This window comes from Canis lupus, chromosome 8 (genome assembly GCF_011100685.1).
Source record: "Canis lupus familiaris isolate Mischka breed German Shepherd chromosome 8, alternate assembly UU_Cfam_GSD_1.0, whole genome shotgun sequence".
Classification (NCBI taxonomy): Eukaryota; Metazoa; Chordata; class Mammalia; order Carnivora; family Canidae; genus Canis; species Canis lupus.
This window is the reverse complement of record NC_049229.1, coordinates 14,375,429-14,399,834: the sequence shown is the minus strand read 5'-3', so window position 1 is coordinate 14,399,834 and position 24,406 is coordinate 14,375,429. Positions and strand designations below refer to the sequence as shown.

At 38.0% G+C, this 24,406-nt stretch overlaps 2 protein-coding genes across 16 annotated transcripts in view; one reads left to right on the top strand and one right to left on the bottom strand.

Annotated features, from left to right (window-relative positions):
* RALGAPA1 (Ral GTPase activating protein catalytic subunit alpha 1) overlaps positions 1-15,631 on the top strand; it is a 242,119-nt gene extending 226,488 nt beyond the window's left edge. For 4 of the 15 annotated variants that reach the window (XM_038544500.1, XM_038544497.1, XM_038544506.1 and 1 more), the window contains 4 exons: positions 5,948-6,072; positions 12,328-12,330; positions 12,762-12,815; positions 14,254-15,631. In XM_038544500.1, coding sequence (XP_038400428.1) covers positions 5,948-6,072; positions 12,328-12,330; positions 12,762-12,815; positions 14,254-14,402 — 331 coding nt within the window. In that variant the 3' untranslated portion in view covers positions 14,403-15,631. Of the gene's footprint in view, positions 1-5,947; positions 6,073-6,670; positions 6,702-12,327; positions 12,331-12,761; positions 12,816-14,253 lie in introns of those variants that run through there. The other 11 variants (XM_038544507.1, XM_038544508.1, XM_038544510.1 and 8 more) reach the window with 8 other exon arrangements.
* Positions 15,632-16,648: 1,017 nt separating this feature from the next.
* Positions 16,649-19,367, bottom strand: INSM2 (INSM transcriptional repressor 2). Its single transcript, XM_038544031.1, has one exon. The coding sequence runs from the start codon at positions 19,365-19,367 to the stop codon at positions 17,694-17,696; it is 1,674 nt and encodes a 557-aa protein (XP_038399959.1). The 3' UTR covers positions 16,649-17,693.
* Positions 19,368-24,406: the final 5,039 nt, after the last annotated feature.

The window sequence follows — 24,406 nt, the reverse complement described above, 5'->3', positions numbered from 1 at the left end:
AATATTCTCAGTAAATGATGCCCTGGGATAAACCCTCTCAAGATAGTCTTTTTAAAAACCTTAATAAATTTCTGAGTATTATTTTTCAAGAGTATTGCTACATCTATTCTTATAGTGTACCAGAGCAGTTTTGGAGATCTGCCTAAAATAGTTTTGAAATTAAACTTCATCTGATTTTTATCTACAGAGAATTTCTTGACATTATTTTCCCTTTCTTTCTTTATAGATGGCCATTTAAATATGAATAGAATTAGTTTATTAACTAAATTTCTTGCTTCATACCGCTGTAGAATTTATGAAAACTTCAAAGATTTCTTTAAATTTAAAAAATTGTCCCAACCAGTGAGGCAAAATATTTCCATGCTAAATTGTAATCAGTTGTAATTACTTTGAAGATTTATAGAATTTCTTCTTTAGGCAATTACGATTTTTTTTTGAAAAGTTATTAGTTTTCTTTTTTCTTATTATTACACCTTACGTATAAATACATTGTGTTTCGTTCACTCTTTCTTCTTCCAAAGGTGAGCAAGATCAAGGGTAGGGATGGAACCAAACTCACAGGAGGATTCAAACTCTGTCTCTAAATCCAATCTTTAAAAAAATAAATAAATAAATAAATCCAATCTTAGAAAAGTCCCAACTATATTGGCCCCAAAGGGTTTTTGCTTTCTGGAGAGCCAAATTGGGATTACAGGAAGGGGGTTATCTGCATATACCAGTGTATCAAATATCAGACCAGCTTTATTTATTCTATAATTTTGTAAACAGTCATTGAGTACTTCTGGGCCTTGTGTTAGGTGCAGGATATGTAAAAATAAGAAGGACATGGTCTCTGCCCCTGTAACATTAGTCTCCCCACTAGTTTATTAGGAGAACAAACACAAAGAAAAAGACACAACACACTTGGTATTTAACAATTGGCGCTGAGGGCAGGGGGAGGCCCTGATTTGTGGCATTTGTTGAGTTCTATGATGTGAAAACTCTCACCAACTATCTTACAAACTTGATATATATTGTAAGTAGTGCTTTCCAAATTTTAAGTCAGTAGGCAGAACTCTCCTCCCTCTTCCTACAGTTACTGTTCTTGGAATTTTCTGTACAGAGAAGGGAGATAAAATCCCTAAGTATTAAAACAGCAAAGAAGCCACAGAAAATCTGAGTGCAGGCAAGTGCTTACTAATTTAGGAATTTCAGAATGGGCCTAAAAATCTCTGAGGCTATGATAATGAGCATAGATATAAACATTTCATACTTCGCCTTTACTTTAAAAAGCCAATATTTTTTTCTTATTGAGGAAAGAAAACATTAAATCTGAACTCGAGGAAATTAAGCAGTGATAGGTAAAATTAAAATTACAATTTCCATAATTCCTTTTTGTGAAAAGTACTTCATACTCATTCTTGCTGTGTACATTTTACACACACACACACTCACACTCACACTCCTGCATTTTTTTTTTTTTTTTTTTGAGACTAGTTACAAATTACAGCTGAGCTAAATGTTTAAAGAACCTACTGGGCATGCCATGGAATTAGTGATCACAGAACTGAAAGTTTTGCCTTTTCTAATTTCAAGCAAAAGCAGTTCAAAATCACATTCAGTTGTTAAGAAAATTATTGTAGAAAATGAAAGGTAGTTGCTTCTTTAAAACCAAATCTACCTTGTATATATCTTCCCTACGCATTAGTAAAATTGAAAAGTGTACTAAATAATCCTTCTGTAGTAGCTTTTCTTCATACTGTCTTTTTCTCACGAGAAATCCTTTTCCTCTCATTGGAATAAGTCAAAAGTCCCTCTGTACACATCACAAACAAGAAATATTACCAGAGTTCTTGGGCATGAATAAAGGTATATTACTTAATCAGACATTGAAAATTGCCCTCAGGGAGACAGCACCTGCAATTTACAAAGACTTGAACCAAAAGTCAGAAAAACTATGTTTAACACAGATGTAGGCAGACTTTTGGGTTACCCTATATTTATATCCTTTATCTTCAGCATCCCTATTACCCATTTAACATACAGATAAACTGCAGCAGAGAGAATTCATGCTTCTCTTTCCAGGACTAGGTTGAAATTGAACCCCAGTTTCTTGACATCTGGTCTTGACACAGTGACAGAGCGCCATAAGTAATTTCATATAAGTTTTTTTTTTTTAAGATTTTATGTATGTATTCATGAGAGACACACAGAGAGGCAGAGGGAGAAGCAGGCTCCATGCAGGGAGCCTGACATGGGACTCGATCCTGGATCTCCAGGATCACACCCTGGACTGAAGGCGGGCGCTAAACTGCTGAGCCACCTAGGCTGCCCTTCATATAAGTTTAAAATCAAAAGTAGTTACTTAAAATGAATAGTAATATTAATGAAGCACCAATTAGATTTAAAGTATTTATACTACAGAAAATGTTTAGTTCCCTTTATTATTTTTGGAATAGCAATATTCCTTCCCTCCTTTTCTGCTTTTGCAGAAAGTAGAAGGAAGGAGGATTAGTGGATAATTATATTGCTATGATTGCAGCACCTGTGTGTTATTTCTTTTGATTGGCTAGTTCTGTATTAAAGATTCCTACCAGCTAAAAGTCTCCCTCATCAAATAGTGTTTTATTAGCTAGTTTTGGCTTGAGTTGTTTTAAATTTACAACAAAAACTGTATTTCAACTTAGACTTGTACTTTAAATTTTGCTTTGAATTCGTTTACCATTCCCTTTCTATTATCTCACCCATTTCAGTTTTTTTTTTTTAATTTCAATGCCAATGGCAACATGCACTCACAGTAGGAATATAGCTTGAGCTATCCTGTTGTTGCTAGCGATCAAGTTTGTGTATGCCACTCAATTTATAGGTACTAATAACTCTTCCCTAGAGAGTTGCCTTTTAAGGAATAAGTGTCTCATCTATTATGAGGAGATAAACGAAATAACCATTTTGGATTATGGTTACCATTGCAGATGCTGACAGCACTGTTTTTAACTAACTTTATCATCATCTCAATCACAGAACATCCTGTTATGGACTCAGCTGTGGCTTAAATAGAGCTCCTTATATCTCTTTAATGTATGTTTCCTAAAAGGGGTGAGAAATGTAAGTACTATAAATTAGGTTGGTTTGTTTCGATGTTTGGCTACATCAAACTTGAAAAATTATAAAGAATATTTAGCTTTTAGAAGGTGAGTTACCATAGACTATAATTATTTACTAAGCTAACAGTGTTTTCTGAAGATAACCCCCCCAAAAGGAAGCTTTCAGACATTAACTTGCCTAATTTGTGATAAGTGCTAGTTTTTCATTTAAATTCAACCATTCACTGACTCTGCCACGTAAACTTGAACTCTTAAAAATTGTTTTAGAGCATTTTACTTAATAAAATTTTTTGTAATTAAATACATCGTGTGTTTTTACACAAAATTAATACATTATAGCTGGATAATTTTATTTTGTATAGCTCTGTATTTGAGTTTCTTCAGAGTTTTGTAAGAGTGAAATAGAATTATACTCCAGATGTATTTTATGTAGATATTCATTCCGTTATTAAATTTTACTACATTGGAAATATCCTCCTGGCTTTAGAAATATTAACATTTTCTTTCTGTCTGCCTAATTTTTGTGTAAACTCTAAATATAATAAGATAAAGTAAAATATTTCATTTATAGGCCTTCTGAAAGTAGAGCATTTTGAAAGCAGGTAGGTGTCTCCACCCTACTTTTCATGAAGCATTTTACCCATTCAAGCAGACTTTTAAAAACAGCTTGTTTTGATAGCAGACTGTTCTCCTGTGGGCCTTCAGCCTTTGCTTCCTGGCAGCACCTTTGGTGCGAAAAGAGAGTGATCAATTGGGAGACTATCAGTGCCAGCATGCATAGAGTGATAAGTTAACACACCACTGGGAATTTCTAGGGCCCACCAAGATACTTCACTTCTAATGTGCTAACAAGCTCATTTTTCTACCTCTTGCCTCTTCAGTTATTTTTTTTCTCAGAAGAGCTTAGAAGTTGAGTGCATCAGGCATAATGAAAAGCTCTGTAGGAGGGAGAAGCAATAACCCCATTTTTCCCTTTTCAGCCAAATAGAAAATTAGTTTCTGGTAATACACAAAGGCCAGTATTTTTTGTACAAGGGGCACTGCTGTGAATCAAAGGACTCTATTAACTGCAGAAAATTCGGCAGCTGTGAATCTCCCCCAATGAAAAAAGTACTTTCCAACAAGTTGTGAGATATGTGGTATTATTTAGATTGAACCATCAGTTTCATCCTCTTCCACTTATAACCATATACCTCCTTTTAAAAGTGTGCTATATTACTTTTCTAAGGTAACATTCAAAAATATGTTTCTTCCATAAAATCCTTTCCACTGATCACTTTAATATAGCATCTTCTCCTGAGAAGTAGAATTCTTCAAAGTTCAGTCCCAGTGTACAGAATTGAAAATAATGGATTGTAAGAAATTGGAATTCAGATTTAAATATTTCATGCATAAAATAAATTGTAATACAAGAAGAGAGTACTCAAGTCATTTAGAGGGCAAAAGACCTCACAGTCTAAGTAACTAGTGACTGTAGTCTTACCTTTAACTCTTAGCTTTTGTCCTCTTAGTCAATAACCTTTTGTAAGTGTAACTATGGCTGTGTTAGCTCCGATTGAATTAATCACTTTCAATTATCTTCCTTACAAATTTTTTTTCTTGGTCTTGGTTGTAGGCTTGGTCTACAATTTCTAGAATTGTAGAACTATAGTAATTGAATTGCAGTTTTAAAAAAATAAAGAATTTTGAGGAAAACATAATGGGTTTTGGAAAAAAAAAATCAGTGAAGAAAGAAAAACCAATAAGGCAAATCTTTATTAGCCTTCATAGTTCTATAAATGTCTTATGGAAAGCCAGCAACATAGCACACTGATACAGCAGGAAAACTTTTAAAAGTTGTAGAAGAAAGGTTAACTGATTTCTCAGTTCAGGAACTATACGACATGAAGTCAGCATGTGAGTTTTTCCTGATAATTGTATGTTGCTGCCTGCTGCTCTACATTTTGACAGCCATTTCCATAGTTGCTTTCGTGAACAACAGAAATATTCTCTCTCTTTCTCGCCCTCTCTGTGCTAACAGCACAATCAGGCCTGCTGAAACAGGAAGCCTGGAGTGGGTTGTTCAAAAGCAACAACACTTCAAGGTACTGGTTGCTTGTCAATAATATCAGAGAAGAAAATGTGGTGAAAGAGAAGTACAGTATTTTTCTGTCAGTGTCAGTGCCCTGTAGATGCTTTGTTACACAGTATTTAGGAGTCCTGTGGACTCTCTGCAAATGTTCCTGCTTGTTTCAGTGTTATAATTGACTAGATATTTTTTCCTGACATACAGATTCAACTATGTATTTTTCTTAACCGCATGGAGTTATTCGCGGATTACAGCAACAGTAGTCTTCCATTCAAAATGAGAACAATTGTTGGGAAAATACAAGGATTTTAGAAAAAGAAGATATGCAGGAATTTCTCACAATAAGTCTTTACAAATGAAAAATATACAATTTCAGACCGTTTTTAAGCAGGATTCTAGTATTTATTGTGTGGCTTTTCAGAGTGAATCTGCAGATTGAAGCCAATTTAACAAGATAAAAATGAGCCTAGGCTGACCTGATAGCAGTTGAACCTTTTCTCAAGTAAATGGTTACCTTTCTTTCTTTCAACAGTTTAGTATTATCATTGTTTTCTAATAAATGTCTCTCTTAAGCTGCCATGTATAGTGGTATCACCTGAAGAGTAAACTTATGTTAAAAATGTAGGAGTTTTATTACTCTTAAAAAGCCATACTTTTAAATGATATGCAAGAGTAGTGAATAATTACATTTATTAAGAAGTAATAGCTTAGCAATCAGAGTAGTCCTTTTTGATAAGATCTGTTCTTTTCCACTGTAAGCTGCATTTAACTACGTCCTTAACTGAAGGTAAATCAGCTATGAAGAGAGAGCACGATACCTGCAAACAATTGTCCAGCACCATTTAGAACCAACGACATTTGAAGATTTTGCAGCACAGGTTTTTTCTCCAGCTCCCTACCATCATTTACCATCTGATGCCGGTAAGATTAAAAACAAGTATTAGTTACTTGTCATTACTGGAACTTGAAATGCAATACCCTTTTGTTTCAAACTCTTAAAATAATAGAAAACTTGCTTGAGTAAAAGATTCCAGTCATTGAAATACATTTTTCATTATTTAAGAGTTGAATTTGGCCTATAAATTTAGTTTATACTTTCTTTTACCTAAAAGCAGTTCCTTTAGAAGTCAACAATCTTCGTAAAAGTACATGCACCACATTTTATCCGAGCTACTGGCCAATAACTGTTGTGTTTCATGGGATCATTACTAAAGTATCGACAAAAGAAACACAAGTTGAACATGCATTCCCTCTCACCTTTAGAGGATCAAATGTTATGGCTAAGAATATTGCCTTATCTCTCAGTTTACAAATAAAGTTAAATAACTGTCTAGATTGAGAAGTACTTGGCACAGTAAATTATTTTATAATATTTAAAGACTGTAAGAGGGTACTGCATTTTTACAATTAAACTAATTTTGAAAAAATCAGTAAGAAAATAAATGACTCATGGCCTTCCTATTCTGTAATACTTTGCACTCCTTATGATTGTTTCATTTATTTTATTTTCCCTCTTTAGATCATTAAATATCAGTTCTGTTTATCTGAAGGTAAGACAAAGTGTCAACCAAAACACCCTTTGTTCTTCCCCCATTTCCTTTTTTTAAAAAAACTAGCAAGCACTAAGCTTGTAACTCAGACAATAAGCAAATTTAACACTGCCCTCATTCATACTAAACATTTCAGAAATTGTCACTAAATTTCTTCCGGAATTATACTTACTAACCCAGGTCTGCATGAAACACTAACACTGGTTCTGGGATCAAAATAACTAATAATAGAAGCAACCCTTGATTGAAATTAGTTACACCTATTGTATTGACCTTTTTTGTTTCTCAGCATGAAAAAAAAATAGTGCTACTGAGCTGAAATGGTGTGTCTTTGTATTTTGTAATGTGTTGCATTGTTATTGGATATCTTAACTCATCAGATACTTCCTCTGCTGTGTGCCTTGCACTGTACTAGGCACCTGAAATACAAAGATGACTATTTTAATTGTGTTCAAAAGAACAAGAAAAAAATAAGATACTTGAAATTCATCATAAGAAACCTTCAAATTCTCTTTATGATATGTAGGTTTTCTTTATTATATTAAATAAATTTAAAAGGCATAGTAGCCCTTTTCTGGCCTAGTTTATTCGGAAGGGAAAAAAGACTAATTCTCAATTGAGATTTCAGTTGATAAAATTTTCCATTCCTGTAATCATTTAATTAGCCATTATAAAAATTCTTTCCAAAAAAACTTAGAGCCCTTTCATAATATAAAAGACCTAGCAAAGAGGAAAATTGTCTAGACTAGGTTGAATCTTTTGAAAGAGATTAAAAAGTCTTAAGATTTACATCAAGGGGTCAACCCTATCTAAAGTAAGTTTGGCATTAAGAATGATGGTAAAAAAAAGAAAAAGATACTAAAACCAAAATAATGAACAAAATAAAAACTAGTTAAGTACAACTGGGAATTTCATTTTTCAGTAAAAAGTATCTGAAAAACAGCAGACTACATTATTAAAATAGATATGAATAATACTTTCATGTATCACACAGTTGAATCGTAAGTTCCACACACTAACTTGCCCCCTGAGATTTATAAAAGCCATCAATTTTCATTTTGTAGTTGTTTACCAACTGGAGTCCTTCTTAATGTTCTCATATTGTGCATACTATCCTGCACATTTGGCCAGATATTTAATATGGGAAGTAGTATTCTCACTTTCTGAGACATAGCAACCAAGTCAGGGTTCTTTTGGCTTCATTTTTTTATGTATTTTACTACTTTATTAAATTTTTGTTATCTCAATTGTAATAAGGATGTGAATTTTAACATAATACTATTTTACAAAAACAAAAAAAATACTATTCTACAAATTATTTTCAGTTAATTTTTTTACGTTGTCTTTGCCTGTAGGAGTCATCCTTATAAAAACATGCATTCTAAGTTTTAAAAGAGTATTTTTATCTGTAAATAACTTGTTTTAGTATTACTGACTACATTTTTGGTGGGTTTTTTGCAGACATTAATTTTTATCAGAGTGGTTCTCAATACAATACTATAAAAGCGAAATATTTGCTCCTTCTATAGTAGCAAAAACATGATATCTGAAGAATGATTCTCTTTTTCTTTCGGTCATCTCAGATTTTTATTTTCCTACCATAAACCACTCCATACAGATAGAATTCCCTTTAAAGTTATAAGTCAAAGTGGGAGAAAGAAGAAATGAAAGAACCATATCATAGCAATAGGGATATTACTGATGGTTTGCAAAAATTACCTAATACTGTGAAGTTTTTTAGATTCATTTTTACTTTTTTAGCATAATGATAAAATGTAATTGTCACGCTGAAGAAATGCATTCATAATTGCAATTGAGAATCAACTTTAGATTCTCCTGTGCATAGTCCATGTATATAAAATAGTGCTAATCAATAACATGCAATAATTTGAAAGTAAATTTTAAAGAAATGCCGGTATGATAATCATATAATGAATATAACCTGTTCTTTCTATCCCTATAATTCTATTCAGTGGACTAGGGTGGAAAAATACTATTTTTTAACTTTATTTAACTTGGTTCAGGATTATCTAAAACCTGCTTTCTGGTTAACACTAATGTACCAACTGTTTGAACTGAAGTCCAAAAAAAAAAATTTCTTTTCCGGATGATTTTTAATATTATTTAAATAAATATGAAAAAACATTTTTTGTGTATCATAGTTGATCCATAAATTTCATAACTGTATTTTCTCAAAATGGGCTCTGTGACAGTAGACTGATACTTAAGGGAAATTATTTTTATCCCTAAGGTCATTGAAGGAGATATTGTGATGTCACACTTTGTTGATCTTCCATAACTACATTAAACTATTATTAGATTTTTCTTGTCCTTTATTTTAAAAAAAAATTACAGGAAAAAAATCCCTTTATCTTTGTCAGGCATGTGTGTGGAAAATATCAAAAGTTTTGCAGTGACCTCCTTTTTAAGTTTTTTTATATTCATGGACAGCTTTCCTTTGACTTTAAACTTTAAGATTCAATTACTCCTTTTCTTGACCAGGTTACAAAGGTAGTTCAAAAATCTAGATATTTTCCCCTAACATCACATTCTTTTCTTTTTTCTTTAATAAATTTGAGAGGGTTGGTGTTCTTCTCTATTATGCATATAGGCACATATACACATAAATATACATATATCTCTGCATACATACCCATTACCTATAGGTTCCTTTCAATTTATATAGGTTCCTATTTAAATAATGAAAATTAGTAATAAGATTCAAATATTTTTATGCCATCAAAATAAGAGATAATCTAGGTAAAGTGATGCTGCTGCATCTAATCTTCATTCTAATTCCACTTTTGCTCTTAATTCACAAAATCTGTTTCGCCACATATAAATGGGATAGTATTTTGATGGTCAAATCTATTTCATTGAATCTTCAAATGGGATAAATTATCAAAATTTAACCATTGTTTTAGGTAACCCCTTGAACTTGGTGTCCCTCTTTAAAAGTTATTTTAAACTTTGCTCCCCTTCCCAGGCTTTGAAATGATCTGAAAGAACACGTTATAGCTCCTCAGAAGATAGTTGTTTTATACATAACCTAAATATTATGTGTAAGTGCCAAGAGGAAGTCCGTTTCCTTCAACATACAACAGAAGCTATATATTTGTTTGCTATGTTTTTAAAACAGATTCTTAATCGTATTTATATATCACTAGGCTAGCCTGAAATTATAAGCAGCCAAATTATATCCTGTTTTTAGTATTTTGAACTTGAAAATGTGGCGGGTGTATGTGGTGTTGTCCAAGAGGCAAATAATACTGGTCTTAAAGTCCTATTAACCTTTTGTGACAATAATTACTAGGTTCAGTTTCCACATAGGATATTCATTCAGATGTAAGACTTTTGTAATGAAAATAATAAAAGAATAATTGAACAATTACTGAGTGCTAGGCACTGTGCTAAGAACTATACCTATATTCTCTCATTTAATCTTCATGGCAGTTCTATGGCGGTGGCGGGGGGGGGGGGGGGGGGTGGTGAAGGGGCTTACCCCAGAGTCACTTGATACTTGGTAAAGCCAGAGTCTGACTTTAGAGTCCGTGATCTTAACTGTTATAATTACTTATGTAATCTAAATATTTTCAGTCCTTTCTTGCTGTTGAGAGAGAGAAATCATCCTACAACCTGTCATTTTTATAAATCAAATTGCTAAAGATTCTTATTTTGAAGACTCTACTTTTCCATCTACTGAAAAAAAAAATTGTTAATAGCTAACGTTGCCATGGGAGAAGTATGGGCTTTGGAATCAGACTGAACTGGATTTAAATCCTAGTTCTGTTATTTATTATCCACAAAACCCAGTTTCTCTATTTGTAAGGAGATAAAATATGACAAGCCTTAGACTGATACATTCTAGGTCTGCAATAATGGCAGTTTTTGAATATTTTCAAGATGAAACCACTTCGTTTGCCTGTATTTCTGTACTATTTAATTTTAGAGGTGCCTCACTGGTTTAGTCAGTAGGGCATGTGACTCTTGATCGTGAGTTCAAGCCCCATGTTGGGCATAGAGATTACTTTAAAAAAAAAAAAAGATATATATGTTATTTGCTTTATGACATCCAGTGGTGGTGCATACATGCTAATCTTAATCACTGATCAACTCCTTTTTAACAATATTAAGGCAGTAAGATTATTAGGTAGTCTATAAACTTTAACAAGTAAGGTTATATATATTGTAGGAATATCAGCATAAGAGTGGATAAATTCTTTAATGTTCTCAAAACTAAACAGTATATTGTGTTCTCCACGTTTCAGTGGTTATATTTTGTAAGTGGTCATTTTCTTCAAAAATATTTCTTCTGTCTCTTTTAATCCTCATCTGTTCTGATTCAAATTCTATTAAATTTTATTCTTACCTGCTTAGTAGCTCTATTATATAGCTACACTTACTTATGGACCTGCTGTGTGCCAGGATCTTTATATATGTAGTTATTCATCCCTAACAACTTGCAAAAAACTACTATTGTCTCCATTTTACAAAAACAAAACAAAACCTCTTAGGTCAGTTTGCCCAAGATCCAACAGCTAGTAACATGCCAGATTTGGCATTTAACCTGGGCCTGTCTAACCCATGCCCACTTCTTCCTAACACATCACAGTGCCTCTTAGGTCAATATTCAATGGAACTACTTTCAAAATCACAATATTTTCTAGAGGCTATCATTTATCCAATAACTTTAGCAGTTTTAAACCGGTCATACCTGTCAGCAAGCAGTACAAAGCCACAATAAATAACAATCCACTGATAATCTGTATAGACTCCCAAAGTCCTATTCAGCATGTTATTTTTAATAATTCATAGTAACCACTGCACAATATATGAATCTGTTACACCATCAAGATAAGGTGTGTATTGAGTACTGTAATAATATTAGAGATAAAGTATGCGTAAACATAGGAGCCCATAGATACTTTTCACTTGAGGGTATATTAATAATAGAAGTGATTAAATCAACATTCTTTATGACTCAAGTGATAGAAATGAATACTTGGGCAGAATAGAGTATGAAATGAAGAGTAGGGATCACTGTATTCTTTACATCTAAAACTGTAAAGTATTTATAGCATTTGAGTATACTGAGTATATTCCACAAATATGATTTGCCAAAACGTGAGGAGGTACTGATAAGCTAAATACCACACACACTAAAAAGCCTGATTTGACTCTCCGTTTATTGAAGGGGGATTTCACACTGCAGGCACTAAGGAAAACAGAGAAATTGCTGTTTTTGAGGAAAATATATATATATATATTCTTTGATTCTGGCATATTCTAAAGCAATATTCTCCAATAAAACTTTCTATGATGATGGAAATACTCTATGTCCACAGGGTCCATTTTGGTTGCCACTAATCACATGTGGCTGCCTAACACTTAAAATGTGGCTAGTACACGAAGGACCCACATTTTTATTTTTTATTTTTAATGTTAACTTTTAATAAATTTTAATATGGCTGTGCCTACTGTCTTGCACAGTACAGCTCTGGAGGTTTTATGACTTAGTGATTAGGATAGCCTGCCACCAGTACAATGAACACTTTAAAAGGTAGATGTTTATAGAATCTCTTATAGACTTTTTTTCTTTTCTTTCTTCCCTATTTGAACTTGTTAGTTGGTAAGTATAACATTTGAATTTACAAAGCATTGTCCATTGTGAAACACCATCACCCTAATGCATTGCATGCCCAATTCCATAATAAAACTTGATTACTCTCTTCTCTGCTCCTCGGTTAACACCTGTAAAATTCTGCACTATGTCTCTCATATCTGTTACCTGTCTTCTCTTTTGTTTTCTCACTTCTGCTCGCTACTCCATTTCTTCATTCACAACAAAGAAAGAAATGCAGTGATAGTTCTCTTCCTCCCAAAACCTCCGCTAGAAAACATTGGCCATCTCAAGGTAAACAGCCATGGGAAGGCCTCTCATGATTGGCTGGGAATAAAATGCATTACCAGAAAAGCATGAGCTACCGCTCTTCACCTTCCTTCTGCCATCCATCTGCAGCGCTTCCCTAAAAAGGGCCTTGGATTCATATTCTCCTCTAGGTTTTCCAGTATGGGTCCAGTATGAACCAATTCAGATCTTCAGGAAGAGTAAAGGTGAACAGAAATATATTTCCTTCTCCTTGTATTTTGAAGGCCAACCTCATTTCAGTTAGAAAAGAGAGAATGTTGGAGAAATTACTTTGAAAAGAAAGGCAATTAACCTGGATTCCAAGTAGTGAGAAAATATTTCTTCCTAGACAATGTATGTGTATTCTTAAGTATAATTATAGATTTCACTTTAAAAACACTTTGAAGAGTTCTACCAAGATAGATTAATATATCTCTATAAGCTCAGTACCCCTTATGGAACAATATTGATTGTTCAATATTCATAACTTTAGTATAGGCACAAATGTCTCATTAATTGGAAGTGTTAGTATGGTTATTTCCATGCTTGAAATTTCTGTGAGGCGCTACATTGGCTAACAGACATGCCAAAAGTTTTCCTGCAGAGTGAGGAGATGTATAATAAGCCTGCAAACTGTGTGATGTGTGTGCTGACAGACATAAAGAAAATGTTCACATATATAAGGCCAGAAAATCTAGATTAAAGTACCTTAAAATACACAGAATTTTAAAAATTGTATTGTTCTGTTTGCAGATTTTTTTTTGTTTTTTTGAAGGGCTTTTATTTTTAATGTAATTTTTATACTACATATTTGAGAGCCTACAAGTGTGCCATTCTGTAGCATTACTATATATTAGAGAATCATAATTCATAGAAACAGTGCAGAGGTAAAGAACTACTTCGTAAATGACACCAAAAAAAATCCAATTTGATTTTGTGTTTGCTTCTTTTAAATTTTTATATCTATTCTACTGGTTACCTACTTGCTGTGACTAGATAGAGCTAGCTGCAAAAATTTAAGGAAAACAAAAGCATTGCTTATCTCTTCTAATTGGAGACATTTTGAGAGATCAATTTGTCTTTTTTTATTAAATTTCAGATCAGAGTTCTTGTCCTGCTCCTTCAGTCCTAGGAATTTATCTTGCTCCTTTCTAGAAGCATATTTAAATACCCAGCTATGGGATGGTCTCATAGTGTTGAATTCCTTTTTGGAACCATTTGGTATTGTTATTTTCAAGTTTGAGCAATGAAGGTATACCGTGTACCCCAGAGATAGGAATTGGTCCTTCTCACCTGCTTCTTAAGCCCTTCCTTGCATGCTAATGATGCTTTGGATCCCTGTCCTGTCTGGCCCAAAGATTTTGCTTCCCATTGCTTTTTCCAGGGACCTCTCTGGTTAGTTCTGGCTCTGGAAATAATGATTGGTTCTTTCTTGCTAATATGATTACATGAGCCACTAGATTACTGGGTTTTAAATAAAATATTAGTAGGCTGTTTTAACAGGCAAGTTTTGGTCTTGCTTTTTCCCCTCAAAAGACTTCAATAAGGGTTGGGATCCATGCTACAGATCAGTAGCAGAAAGATTATTTCTTATATGATGAGAAGCCAGACGGCTTGTACTAATGCTTTTGCTATTTCCCACAGGCTCCTACCCAGAGATTCTATCCAGTGAAACTCCCACAGCAACGCAGGTAGATGGGGCTGACCTGGCCTCTCCAATGTCTCCTCGAACTAGCAAAAGCCGCATGTCCATGAAACTGCGTCGATCCTCTGGTTCAGCCAATAAATCCTAAGGAGACAAGCAGCCCAGCAGTGTGATCAGCAGTAACAACCTTAGCATGAACATAGTGTTAACCCTTTCAGGCCTTCATGTTTACCATAGCATGCATGTTTCTTCCTGAACATTAATTTTAGAAAACACTGGATTTAAATAATTTGTAACTTAATATTTTAGATTTGGGTTGTTTATTCAGTTGGTTCCCCCCCACACACACACACAACACTCTAAGCTGCCATATTTTTTGGGGGGTGGAGCTTTATTCTAGACCCTTACCTTCCTGGATAATTAAGTCTTAAGCAGTTTCACTTTTAATTTTGTGATTAACTTTGAGCCAAAATATAATTGGACAAATAGTCTCAGTATTTTATTTATCGTGCCCCATTGCAACTTTATGGCTCAGTAAATATATCATTTTTTACAAATGTAAATTTTTAAATTTAAGCATTTGTAAAATTATAGCAAAATTTGCAAATCTTAATACACAGGTTGTGTATTGATTGCTTATGTTATGAAAATAAAACACTTTAAATGGTCTTTTAGCATCTCAAGTTCCCACTGACATAATTTTAGCATTAACTTTTTCTTCCCAAAGCAATGCCTCATTTTGTGGCTGTGCAGATGATGCCATGATATATTTAATACCCAGAAAAATCACTGTGCTGAACTTTGATTTATGTTTAGCTTCCAAATATTTTTCTAATGTTTTGTTTTTTTAAATGGTATCACTGTTAAATGCCATTTTTGTTTTAAGATTGTGGCCCTGTATTATTGGCTGCTAGATCCTGGTATATCCATGTTCTTTCCTAAATAGCAAAAAGAGGGTAATTGGGGGGATGGAGAGAAAGAAAAAAAGAAAAAGAAAAACTTTTCTAATATAAATGTGTTGCTTAAATTATGTATATTTTAAAAGAAAAAGGAACATGACCCAGGAGTCTAAATTAAATCTAATATTATTAATACTGAACTTGCTGATGGAGGTTGGTATTCATTCCACCCTGCAGAAATATTTTCCTACAGTAAATAAGCTGCTCACATTTTGTTCATATTTTGTTTTGAACGGGCATCTCCTAAGGAAATGTAGCATGACATCAGTACTAACTGCATGTGTAAATACATCATACGGGCAAACTATAAAATATAAATTATGTATCATCATTCATTCATGTAGTATCTACAAATTTGTAACAGTGAAAGAAAAAGATATGGTATTTAATAATACAATAAAAATATTCTTATCACTTATGTCCATGAGCATTGTTTTGTCTTTTATATTTCTCTTGTCTATTTGTCTTTAATATATTTTCAGGCTTAATAAGCAGAACTATATGATAATGGAGAGATATAAAGCATAAACCTAGGTTGACATAGCAAATCTTAAAAAATAAATTTGAATTCCCTTGTTAGGATACATCCCAACTTCTCAGAGACTCTACCACAGTCACTAAAAATGCAGGCAAATTTTACACCTTCCTAACGGCTGGGCAGAAACTTTACCCAATGCACTTGGTTAAAGCATCAATTAATCTTAGCCTCATGCTTAAATTTTCACTTTGTTTTATGATACACATTTGGGGGAAGGGGGAAACTTTTTGCAGACAGTTTCTAAAGCAGTCTTTCAGAGTTCTGTGCACTTAAGTTTTTGTTTTCTTAAAAAATAGATTCCTATGAAACTAGAAAATAAAGCTAATGTAGAAGATAGAGTCCCTGAGAACAAGGTTAAACAATATAGACAGTTTCCCACAACCAAGGTGAAGAATTCGAAAAGGAAAATCAAAGTAACCTTACACATTTCTATGGTGCTTTCATTTCTTAAAAATGAACAGCTAATGGACTGATGACATGTAACAAAATGGAGCAAAAATACCAACTTGGAAATAGTAAAGTTAATTTGCACAGCTAACGTGATTTTTTTTTTCATCTTCAAATAAAACTGCTTTTTTTTTTTTTAAGAAATATTTTCTGTTGACATTTTTAGGTAGTATAGTATCTTTAGATTTAAAGCCTTTTGGAGCTCAGTCTGTGCAAGGCATATTTCAAAACAAATTTTCCCATTGCATTTCTGCACCATTATATTCATTTACAAAATACAATTTTTCCCGTCTGTACTCTGTCTAAATGGGTCACTAAGATTCTAAAGTAGGATACTGGCTTTAAGGAGGTAAGAAATGTGACTCTGAAAAATAGCCTGTGTTCAATGAAATTCTCAGGACAAACACAGAACACAACAAAGCACCAGCTATGTACATTTATTTGGTGGTAAGCATCTTACAAATAATGGGCTATCTGTCAAGTGATACTCAGCCAGTGTCCCAAACTCTGGCTATTAGAGCATGGGTACAGAGTGTACACTGAATATGGTTTACAAAAATTCAAAAACATGTTGCTGCTGAAAAATTGAGTCGCCATTCAGTTCCATAGTGAATTATAGGTATTCACATCTTCCTTAAACTGAACATAGTTTCATACGTAACACTGTATGAGATTTACAACAGAAGGAAAACAGTCAAACTTCTGGAAATGGGTTGTGTTTCCAAAAAGCTGTTATTCACAGTTTTAAAGTATCTTCCTGAAAACACACCAAAAAAAGCTAAAGGTGAGAATTTTGGGGGTGTCTCAACTCCCTCCAAGTAAAGTAGCACCCTCCCCACCTCCAAGCACTAACTTAAGAATGAACTAATACTTGAGAGAAGGAACGTTGACCCCCCCCACACACACACCCCCAAAGCGCAAACATCCTCTCATATTTCTGCCCTCAGGCACAGGTCTTGAGTGTTTCCCCACCCCCCTGTAAGTTTGGCACCAATCACATAACTTTCAATTCACAGAATATACAATGCAAGGTATCTGACCCTATTGAGACAGAAACTACATAGGCGCCCGCGATGGCAAGAGAAAAAGAAAAATTAACGACTACCACTTTTGGTAGCTAGAATCCTTTGTAGATACTGAGACATGCACGCATTCACTACGACTTTCCATAGGAATTACAAGTCATATAGGATTCGTTAGGGTCTCCAGAGTGAGGGGGGAAATCCTATTTTCGTGGGGAAAGCAAGAAGGCTTTTTAAAAGTGACAGTCTTTGACCGCGAATGTTTATACCAGATACATACCTACCTGCTCTAGAGAGGGATTTTACATTTTGCTGTCCGCTTCTCTGGCGGAACATTGACTACCGGGAGTTTTAGGAGAGAAAAAACATAAGCAGGAAAGAGGGTAAACTTGCAAATTTCAAGAAATCCCCACAGAAATTCCCATGATCTGTTTCCTCCAAGGCCAACCGCACAATCTTCCTCATCTCTTTCCTCAACAGCCAGGCCGCAACGGCATCTGCAGCAGCAGTACCTGCCGACTTTCTGAGGGGTGACACTTATTTATGTGCCGGGTCAGCCCCGGGGAGCTAAAAAAGGTGGAAGGGCAGTGCTTGCACGAGAAAATTTGCTGAGCACTCCCGTCGGACGCTCCGCCTGGGCTCGGCGCTTCAGGGGGCGCCCCGGCCAGAGCAGGCAGGAGCAGCTCCTCGCGGAGCGCGTGCCACAGCCGGTGCTTGTCCCTGATGTCTGCGGACGGGAAGTGCGCCCCGCACAGTGGGCAAGCGAAGGCCGGTGGGGCACCGTGTTCGGAGCCAAAGCCCGGGGCAAGCGCACGAGCGGAGCCTGCCTCGTGAGTGCCTAGGTGCTTGCGCAGATAGGCTTGGCGACGGAACTTTTTGTGGCAATATGGGCACATGAAGACCTCGGGTCCCCCGACACCACTGGCACTACCTGACCCAGGCACCCGGCGCCCTAACACCCCCTCCGTGCAGGGGACCTGAGGCAGGGCCGGCTCGGGATGGGACAGCACCTGGAGGCCCTGGTGTGGGGCGCTGTCCTGGTGCTGCGCCTCCCTGGAGCTGTCCCTCGCCGGCAGGTGCTGATCTGCCGCTCGCTCTGCCCGGCTGTCCTCCTTCCCCTCCGCCAAGAAAGATGCAACAGCCCCAGAGTCTGGGGAGGTCGAGGAAGACGAGGGAGGCGGCTTCCCGTCGGCTGAAGAGACCGTGGCAGCATTTGCCGCTGCGGGACGCGGTTTGTGCCAGCGGCGATGGGAGGCGAGGTTCGCCGGGCAGCTGAAGACCTTGTCGCACTCGGGACAGCGGTACTCGACGCGTACGATGCGGGAGCAGCGGTGCTGAGCCAGAGCGAAGGGGTCTGCGTACTGCTCCTTGCATAGCTGGCAGATAAACTCCCCCAGCGGCGTGCGGCTGCCCCCGGGGCCCCGGGACGGCGCTCCGGGCTCCTCCTCCTTGATCTTCAGGCCCAGGACAGGGGACGTGGTCACTTCATCGGCGAAGCTCAACTTCCTCATGGCCTTCGGCTTCTTGACTCCGGCGGCCGCAGGTCCAGACGTGCAGCCCGGAGGTGCCTTGGCACGGCGCTCGTTGCCAGCTGCCCGCTTCAGGCCGTGCAGGGCGGCCGCGAGGGGCGCAGGGTCTGGATGGAGCTCCGGCTCTGGGAACGGTGCCCGGATCGGCAGCAGGAACTGCTCCCCCGAGGTCGGTGCAGCTGCTGGCGCCGCCGAGCAGGAGAAAGCAGCCACCGCGGCGGCACCCCCGGGGAAGGACTCTGCAGAGACGGGTGAGCTGAGGCAGCGCTCCAGGAATGCCCGGCGCAGCTCCGCGCCCGCCGGCTTCGTGGGGCTGGGGCTGGGCCCGGGACCCCCGCTGCCATCCGCCCTCCACGCCGCATCACCTTCCTGCCCGCCCTCCCCCGGGCTCACCCTAGCCGCCCGACAGGGCGACCCCGACAGGTCACGGGCCGCCGCCGCCTGCTCCAAGGTGGGGGCTGCCACCTGCTGCGCACCGGGCTGGGGGGCACTGGAAGCCTCCTCGGGGAAGGGCGGCGCCCCCTGGGGCCCCAGCAGGGGCAAGACCCGCTCAGCTGGGCGCACTCGGTAGGAGCCGCCCGTCCGTTTAGTTCGCTTTACCAGGAAGCCCCTCGGCATGGTGGAGTCGGGAGTGCTCAGGGGGGCAAAGAGCAAAGGGGGCGCCGCGGGGGCTGCGAGCGGGCAGGCGCCGCAGCTACCCGAGCTTCGCCAGAGCCGTCATGCGTGGGCTGCCTTTATAGCTGAGACTCGGGCCGGGGGACCCCCGGTCGCCTTCAGGCTGGGCCGGCCAATCAGGAGTGGGAGCGGGCGCCAGGGGCGGGGTTTCGCCCGGCTGGGCTCGCAGGGGCCCGAGAGGCAGGCTGCGCCCCGCGCCCCGCGCCCCGCGCCCCCGCCCGACCTCCAAGCGGCCTCGGCGCGGCCCGGCAGCGCCGCCTCCCCCGCCGCCCACCGCGCGGACCGAGATGCGGGAAGGTAAGGTCAGAGTGCGAGGACGCTCGGCGGGGCCTGCCTCGGCTGCCTCCGGGGACGGTCCGGGGAGCCAGGCGGAGCGGCCGCCTCCCTGCCGCCCCAACGCGAGGGGCTCGGGGCTCGGATGCCAGCCGGGAGGGGGAAGCCGAGGGGAAGGGTCCCCGGGCGGCGGGGGGACGGGTGAACGTGCCCTGCCCTTCGTGGGCTGATGAGAAGCGCGGCAGAGCGGCGGGGCGGCTAAATCCACCGCCCTGTGCCTGCCCTTGACGGCGGCAGCTCGTCCGCCGGCCCGTATCGATCGACACTGCGCGCGTCTGTGACACTATGAGAATTCATCTGGGAAGAAGGGCTCTCAGGGCCGGAGGGCGTGCGTGCTGCCGAGCCCCTGGAGCTCAGGACGCCGGCCGGCTTCTGGACCCTGGTCCTCAGGGCTTATACATGTCCCCTCCCCGACGGGAAAAAGGAGTAGGGAGGGGGAAAGTAGGATCTAATTTTCGACCGTCCTCAGATAAAGTGGTTTCTCCGTTCACACCTTCCACTTGTACTACCCAGAGACATGACTTAGTGCCTAACTGACCTGTTTAGCATGGAGCAGATTGAGTGAGAAACACTGGCAGAATCAGGATTACATCTGCTTCCCCCTGCACAAGTAATACTTTACAGAAGGTGTGCTGGGGCCCGGATTTAAGAGATTTTCATCCAGGACTCTGTAATGTGCCCAGCACTGTTTTAAGCGCTGGAACAGATTTGAAAGTTTGCAATAATAGCTGAACTATGAAATAATTAGAAAATATGACAGATGTATAATAAAGTGCCAAGAGTCTGTAATACAACGTGAGGATAGGAAAGGGAAAGAACTCGAGTCTCCTTACTAGATCAAACTGGAGAAAAAGACTAAATCTGTTTTTAAAGTAGACTACAGTATAACAGATGTAGTCGCCAGTACTACACATTCTCTTCAAAGGGAATGAAGTGTTTTTACACGGAGTGCATTATTCTGGAGAAGACCTGGCTGTAATTAGGTATTTGTTCATCATTAACAAGTTTTAGGCATTCTACTTAAGTAATCTCTAATCTTTTCATACATCACATCAAACAAAAGAGATACTGTTACTCACCTTTTTTTTTTTTTTTTTTTTTTTGATGAGGGGATTGAGCCATAGAAGTCAGAGAAGTAACTTGCAAAAGTCACCTAGAGCTCAGATTCAAACTGAGTTCTGACTAATCCCAAAGCTCAGACTCTTTCCACCATACCAGTGGCTTCAAACGATTTTTTTTTTTTCTGGTCGCATCCCACAATGAGAAATATATTTTATGGTACACACATGGAACTGAAACAGAAATTTCATGGAGTAGTATTTAGTTTAACTAGGTACAATGCATTCTTATATTTTCTATGCAATTATATTTTCTTTTGAAAAATGCTGATCATAGCAAATTGATAACTTACTCATGGATTAGGACCCACGGTTTGAAAAACACTTTCATTATGGTGCTTCCCTTTAAAAAGCATGACATCATACAAAACCAAGTTAAACTTGATACTTTATAATCAAAATTAACATTCTGGATCACAAAAAAAATCATTCTGGATCACTATGTAAAATATTTGAGTCCTTTAATAGTGTTCACAAATTTACTTTCCCCAATTGATCATTTCTGACACATCAGTTTATGTATGACTTCTACCTCAACTTCTCAACTCCTCCTTTCCTCTTTCTCTTAATGGCCAGGACATATTGTGTGGTGTCGAAAATTTTAGGTAAGATTTTAATACTTTAAGATAGCCCCTTTCCAAGAGAGGCTTTTCCTCAGGTGTATGTAGTACTTTGGAAGAATTGCCATAATTGCAACCATATGACCTAGCATTTCTACATGTAGGTAATACACACAAAAAAAATTGAAAACAGGAACTGAAGCACACACTTGTATACCAATGTCCATCATAGCATCATTCAGAAAAGCCCAAAGACGGAAACAACCCACTGTCCCCCCAAAAATAGGTGTATAAACAAAATGATGTATATACAAATGACAGGGTATTATTCAGCCGTAAAAAAAAGGAAGTGCTGATCCATACAATATAGGGGAATCTTGAAAACATTATGCTAAGTGAAATGAGCCAGACACAAAGGACAAATATTATAAGGTTTCACTTATATTGAAATATCTAGAATAGGCAAATTCATAGAGACAAAGTAGATTATTGGTTATCAGGGGTTGGGGAAATGGGAACTTACAGTGGAATGGTTACATAATTTCACTTTGGAGTGATGAAAAAGTTTTACTAATCAATAATGGCTAAAAAAATAATGGTAATTGATTTTATTTTATTTTAATTATTTATTATGAACATTGTCAATGCCACTGACTTGCAAACTCAAAAATTGCTAAAAGGGGCATTTTTGTTGCAGATATTTTACAATAAAGACTTTTCACACACAAAGCAGAAGGCAAAATCATGGCATATCAGACTGTGAAAAGAATGTAAATGACCAGGTCACTTAATTTGGACCTTATGACACAGGATAGGCACAGAGAGTCATTTAAAGTTGTTGTGGGTTGTTTTGGTTATTTTTTTTTTTTAAGATTTATTTACTTGAGAGAAAGAGAGCACGCTCAGAAGGGGAGAGGGAGAGAAGAAAAGATTCCTCAAGCAACTCCCCACAGAGCCCAAGGCAGGACTCAATCCCATGACCATGAGATCATGACCTGAGGTAAAATCAAAAGTTGGAGACCTAACCGACTGAACCACCCAGGCATCCCCACACCCCGTCTTTTTGAGAATCATTCAAAATTTAAAAGTGAGGGAGTAACATTTGCTTTTGAAATCACATGAGGAAAAGTATCTTTGGCTTAACTTTCTGCTAGAGAGAGAAAGGGAAACATAGATAGAAGACTCTCCTCTCAGTTCTTCTCCTTCTAACCAACTGAGAATGTGGGTCTGTTTCTAGAAAAAATCAAATGAAGGAAACTTACAAAGTCAAAAGGGCAGTTATAATGGGTGAATATTTAATGAAGTGATTGTCAGAGATCTGATATTCAATACATGGATTTTTTTTAATAAATAGTGCTAGATGGACAGCAAATGTGTCATCCAACTATCCTTCTGTCTTCCATTGTACATCTATTCAATCACCCATCAAATAATTGCTGTGTATTCTTTCGGTGAAAGTTCAGAAACATAGCGTTCAAGAAGTATCTCCCCTCTGTTATTTTCAGGAAAACAAACTTGTATAGGGGAGGGCCTGGCCCACCTGGAGCTGTTATTTTTCCTGATCACCATTTTACAGAAATTTACCCCCAACATCTCTGGTTGACCTGAAGGACATCAACATCACCCCAAATGCGAAAGGGTCCACTTCTAATGCTGTCCTTTACCAGCTCTGCTTCATTCCTGTATAAGGAAAGGCAAGCTGTCTGGTGCTGCTGTGCTCTCGTCCTACAACTTCCTCTCCTCCAGAGGCATTGTTACCCCCTTCTTACTCCTCCTCCTTCCTGGCAATGTGTTCTCTGACCTCTCCTCTCTATTCCCCTGTTCTCTCAATATCCAGTGACGGTCTAACCTCCATCAAAGGAGTTTCCTGATTTTCACTGCACAAATGTAGCTGCTATTCTCCATACTCTGTAACACTGGCCATCACATAGGCTAATACTTATCTAATATTGAGTTAGTACTATGTTATCACTATGAAACAGGGCAACTAATGGCTAGTCTATAACAACACACAGCCATTTCTCCTCTGTGTGTTCAAAATAAAATGCATAATTTTTTTCAAAAATAAAAAGAATTGCTGTCAAGTATTTTCTAAGAAATCCAGTAATTCCAGAAGTTCTCCCTCTCCACACACCTCTCTCACCCTGAGTATAGTTTGGTAACAACCTTTCTGGAAATCAGGTGTATATCAGAAGTTTTTGAAAATATGTATACCCTTTAATTCACCAATTGCTTTTTTAGTAAATTATTTAAAGGAAGGACAAAGATTTATGCACAAGACTATTTATCACGTCATTTATAATTATAAATAATTAGAAACTACCTTGAGTAAATCTTGGTCAGCTATGCTATAGATGAGTAGGTAGCCATAGAAATGCAATGATGGACAAATACGTATGCCATAACGGTAAGCAAAAACACCAAGGTGCAAAGGTGCAGGTACAATAAATAACTCAATTATGAAACAACAAAATGAATAAAACAAAGCAATATGCCAAAATGTTGTTGGACTTGCCTCTCGTTAATAGGAATTTTAGTCTTTTGTTATTTTTTTAAACTTTGTAAAAATGTTGACAGTAAGCATATATCACTCTGATAATCAGAAAAAAAAATATTATGAAAGCTACCTTAAGTCCTTTCTGGTGTTAGATGCAGTACCCCGCCCCTAGGACACTGTCTGAGGTGACAGTGCAACATGAAATGGGAATTGCACAGAAAAGTAGACTTCTCCAGAGCCACCTGTTTGAGCTCTGGCCCCAGAAAAGAAGATAGAAAAATGGCTAAAAGGTAGGAAAGACAAAGAACTTAAGTAGGTATTCTCCAGTTAGGTATAAATTTAAGTAAATCCTTCAAGGTCTGAACACTCTCCATTTTTTCACTTAGAAATTATGATAAAAGAATATGGTCCCTAGCAAGATTGTGAGTGAAATCTTTGCTTTCTTTATCTGTACCTTCTCTCTTGACAGTTACA

Coding starts and splice junctions, on each gene's coding strand:
- INSM2 (XM_038544031.1), bottom strand. CDS start 19,367: ATGCCGAGGGGCTTCCTGGTAAAGCGAACTAAACGGACGGGCGGCTCC.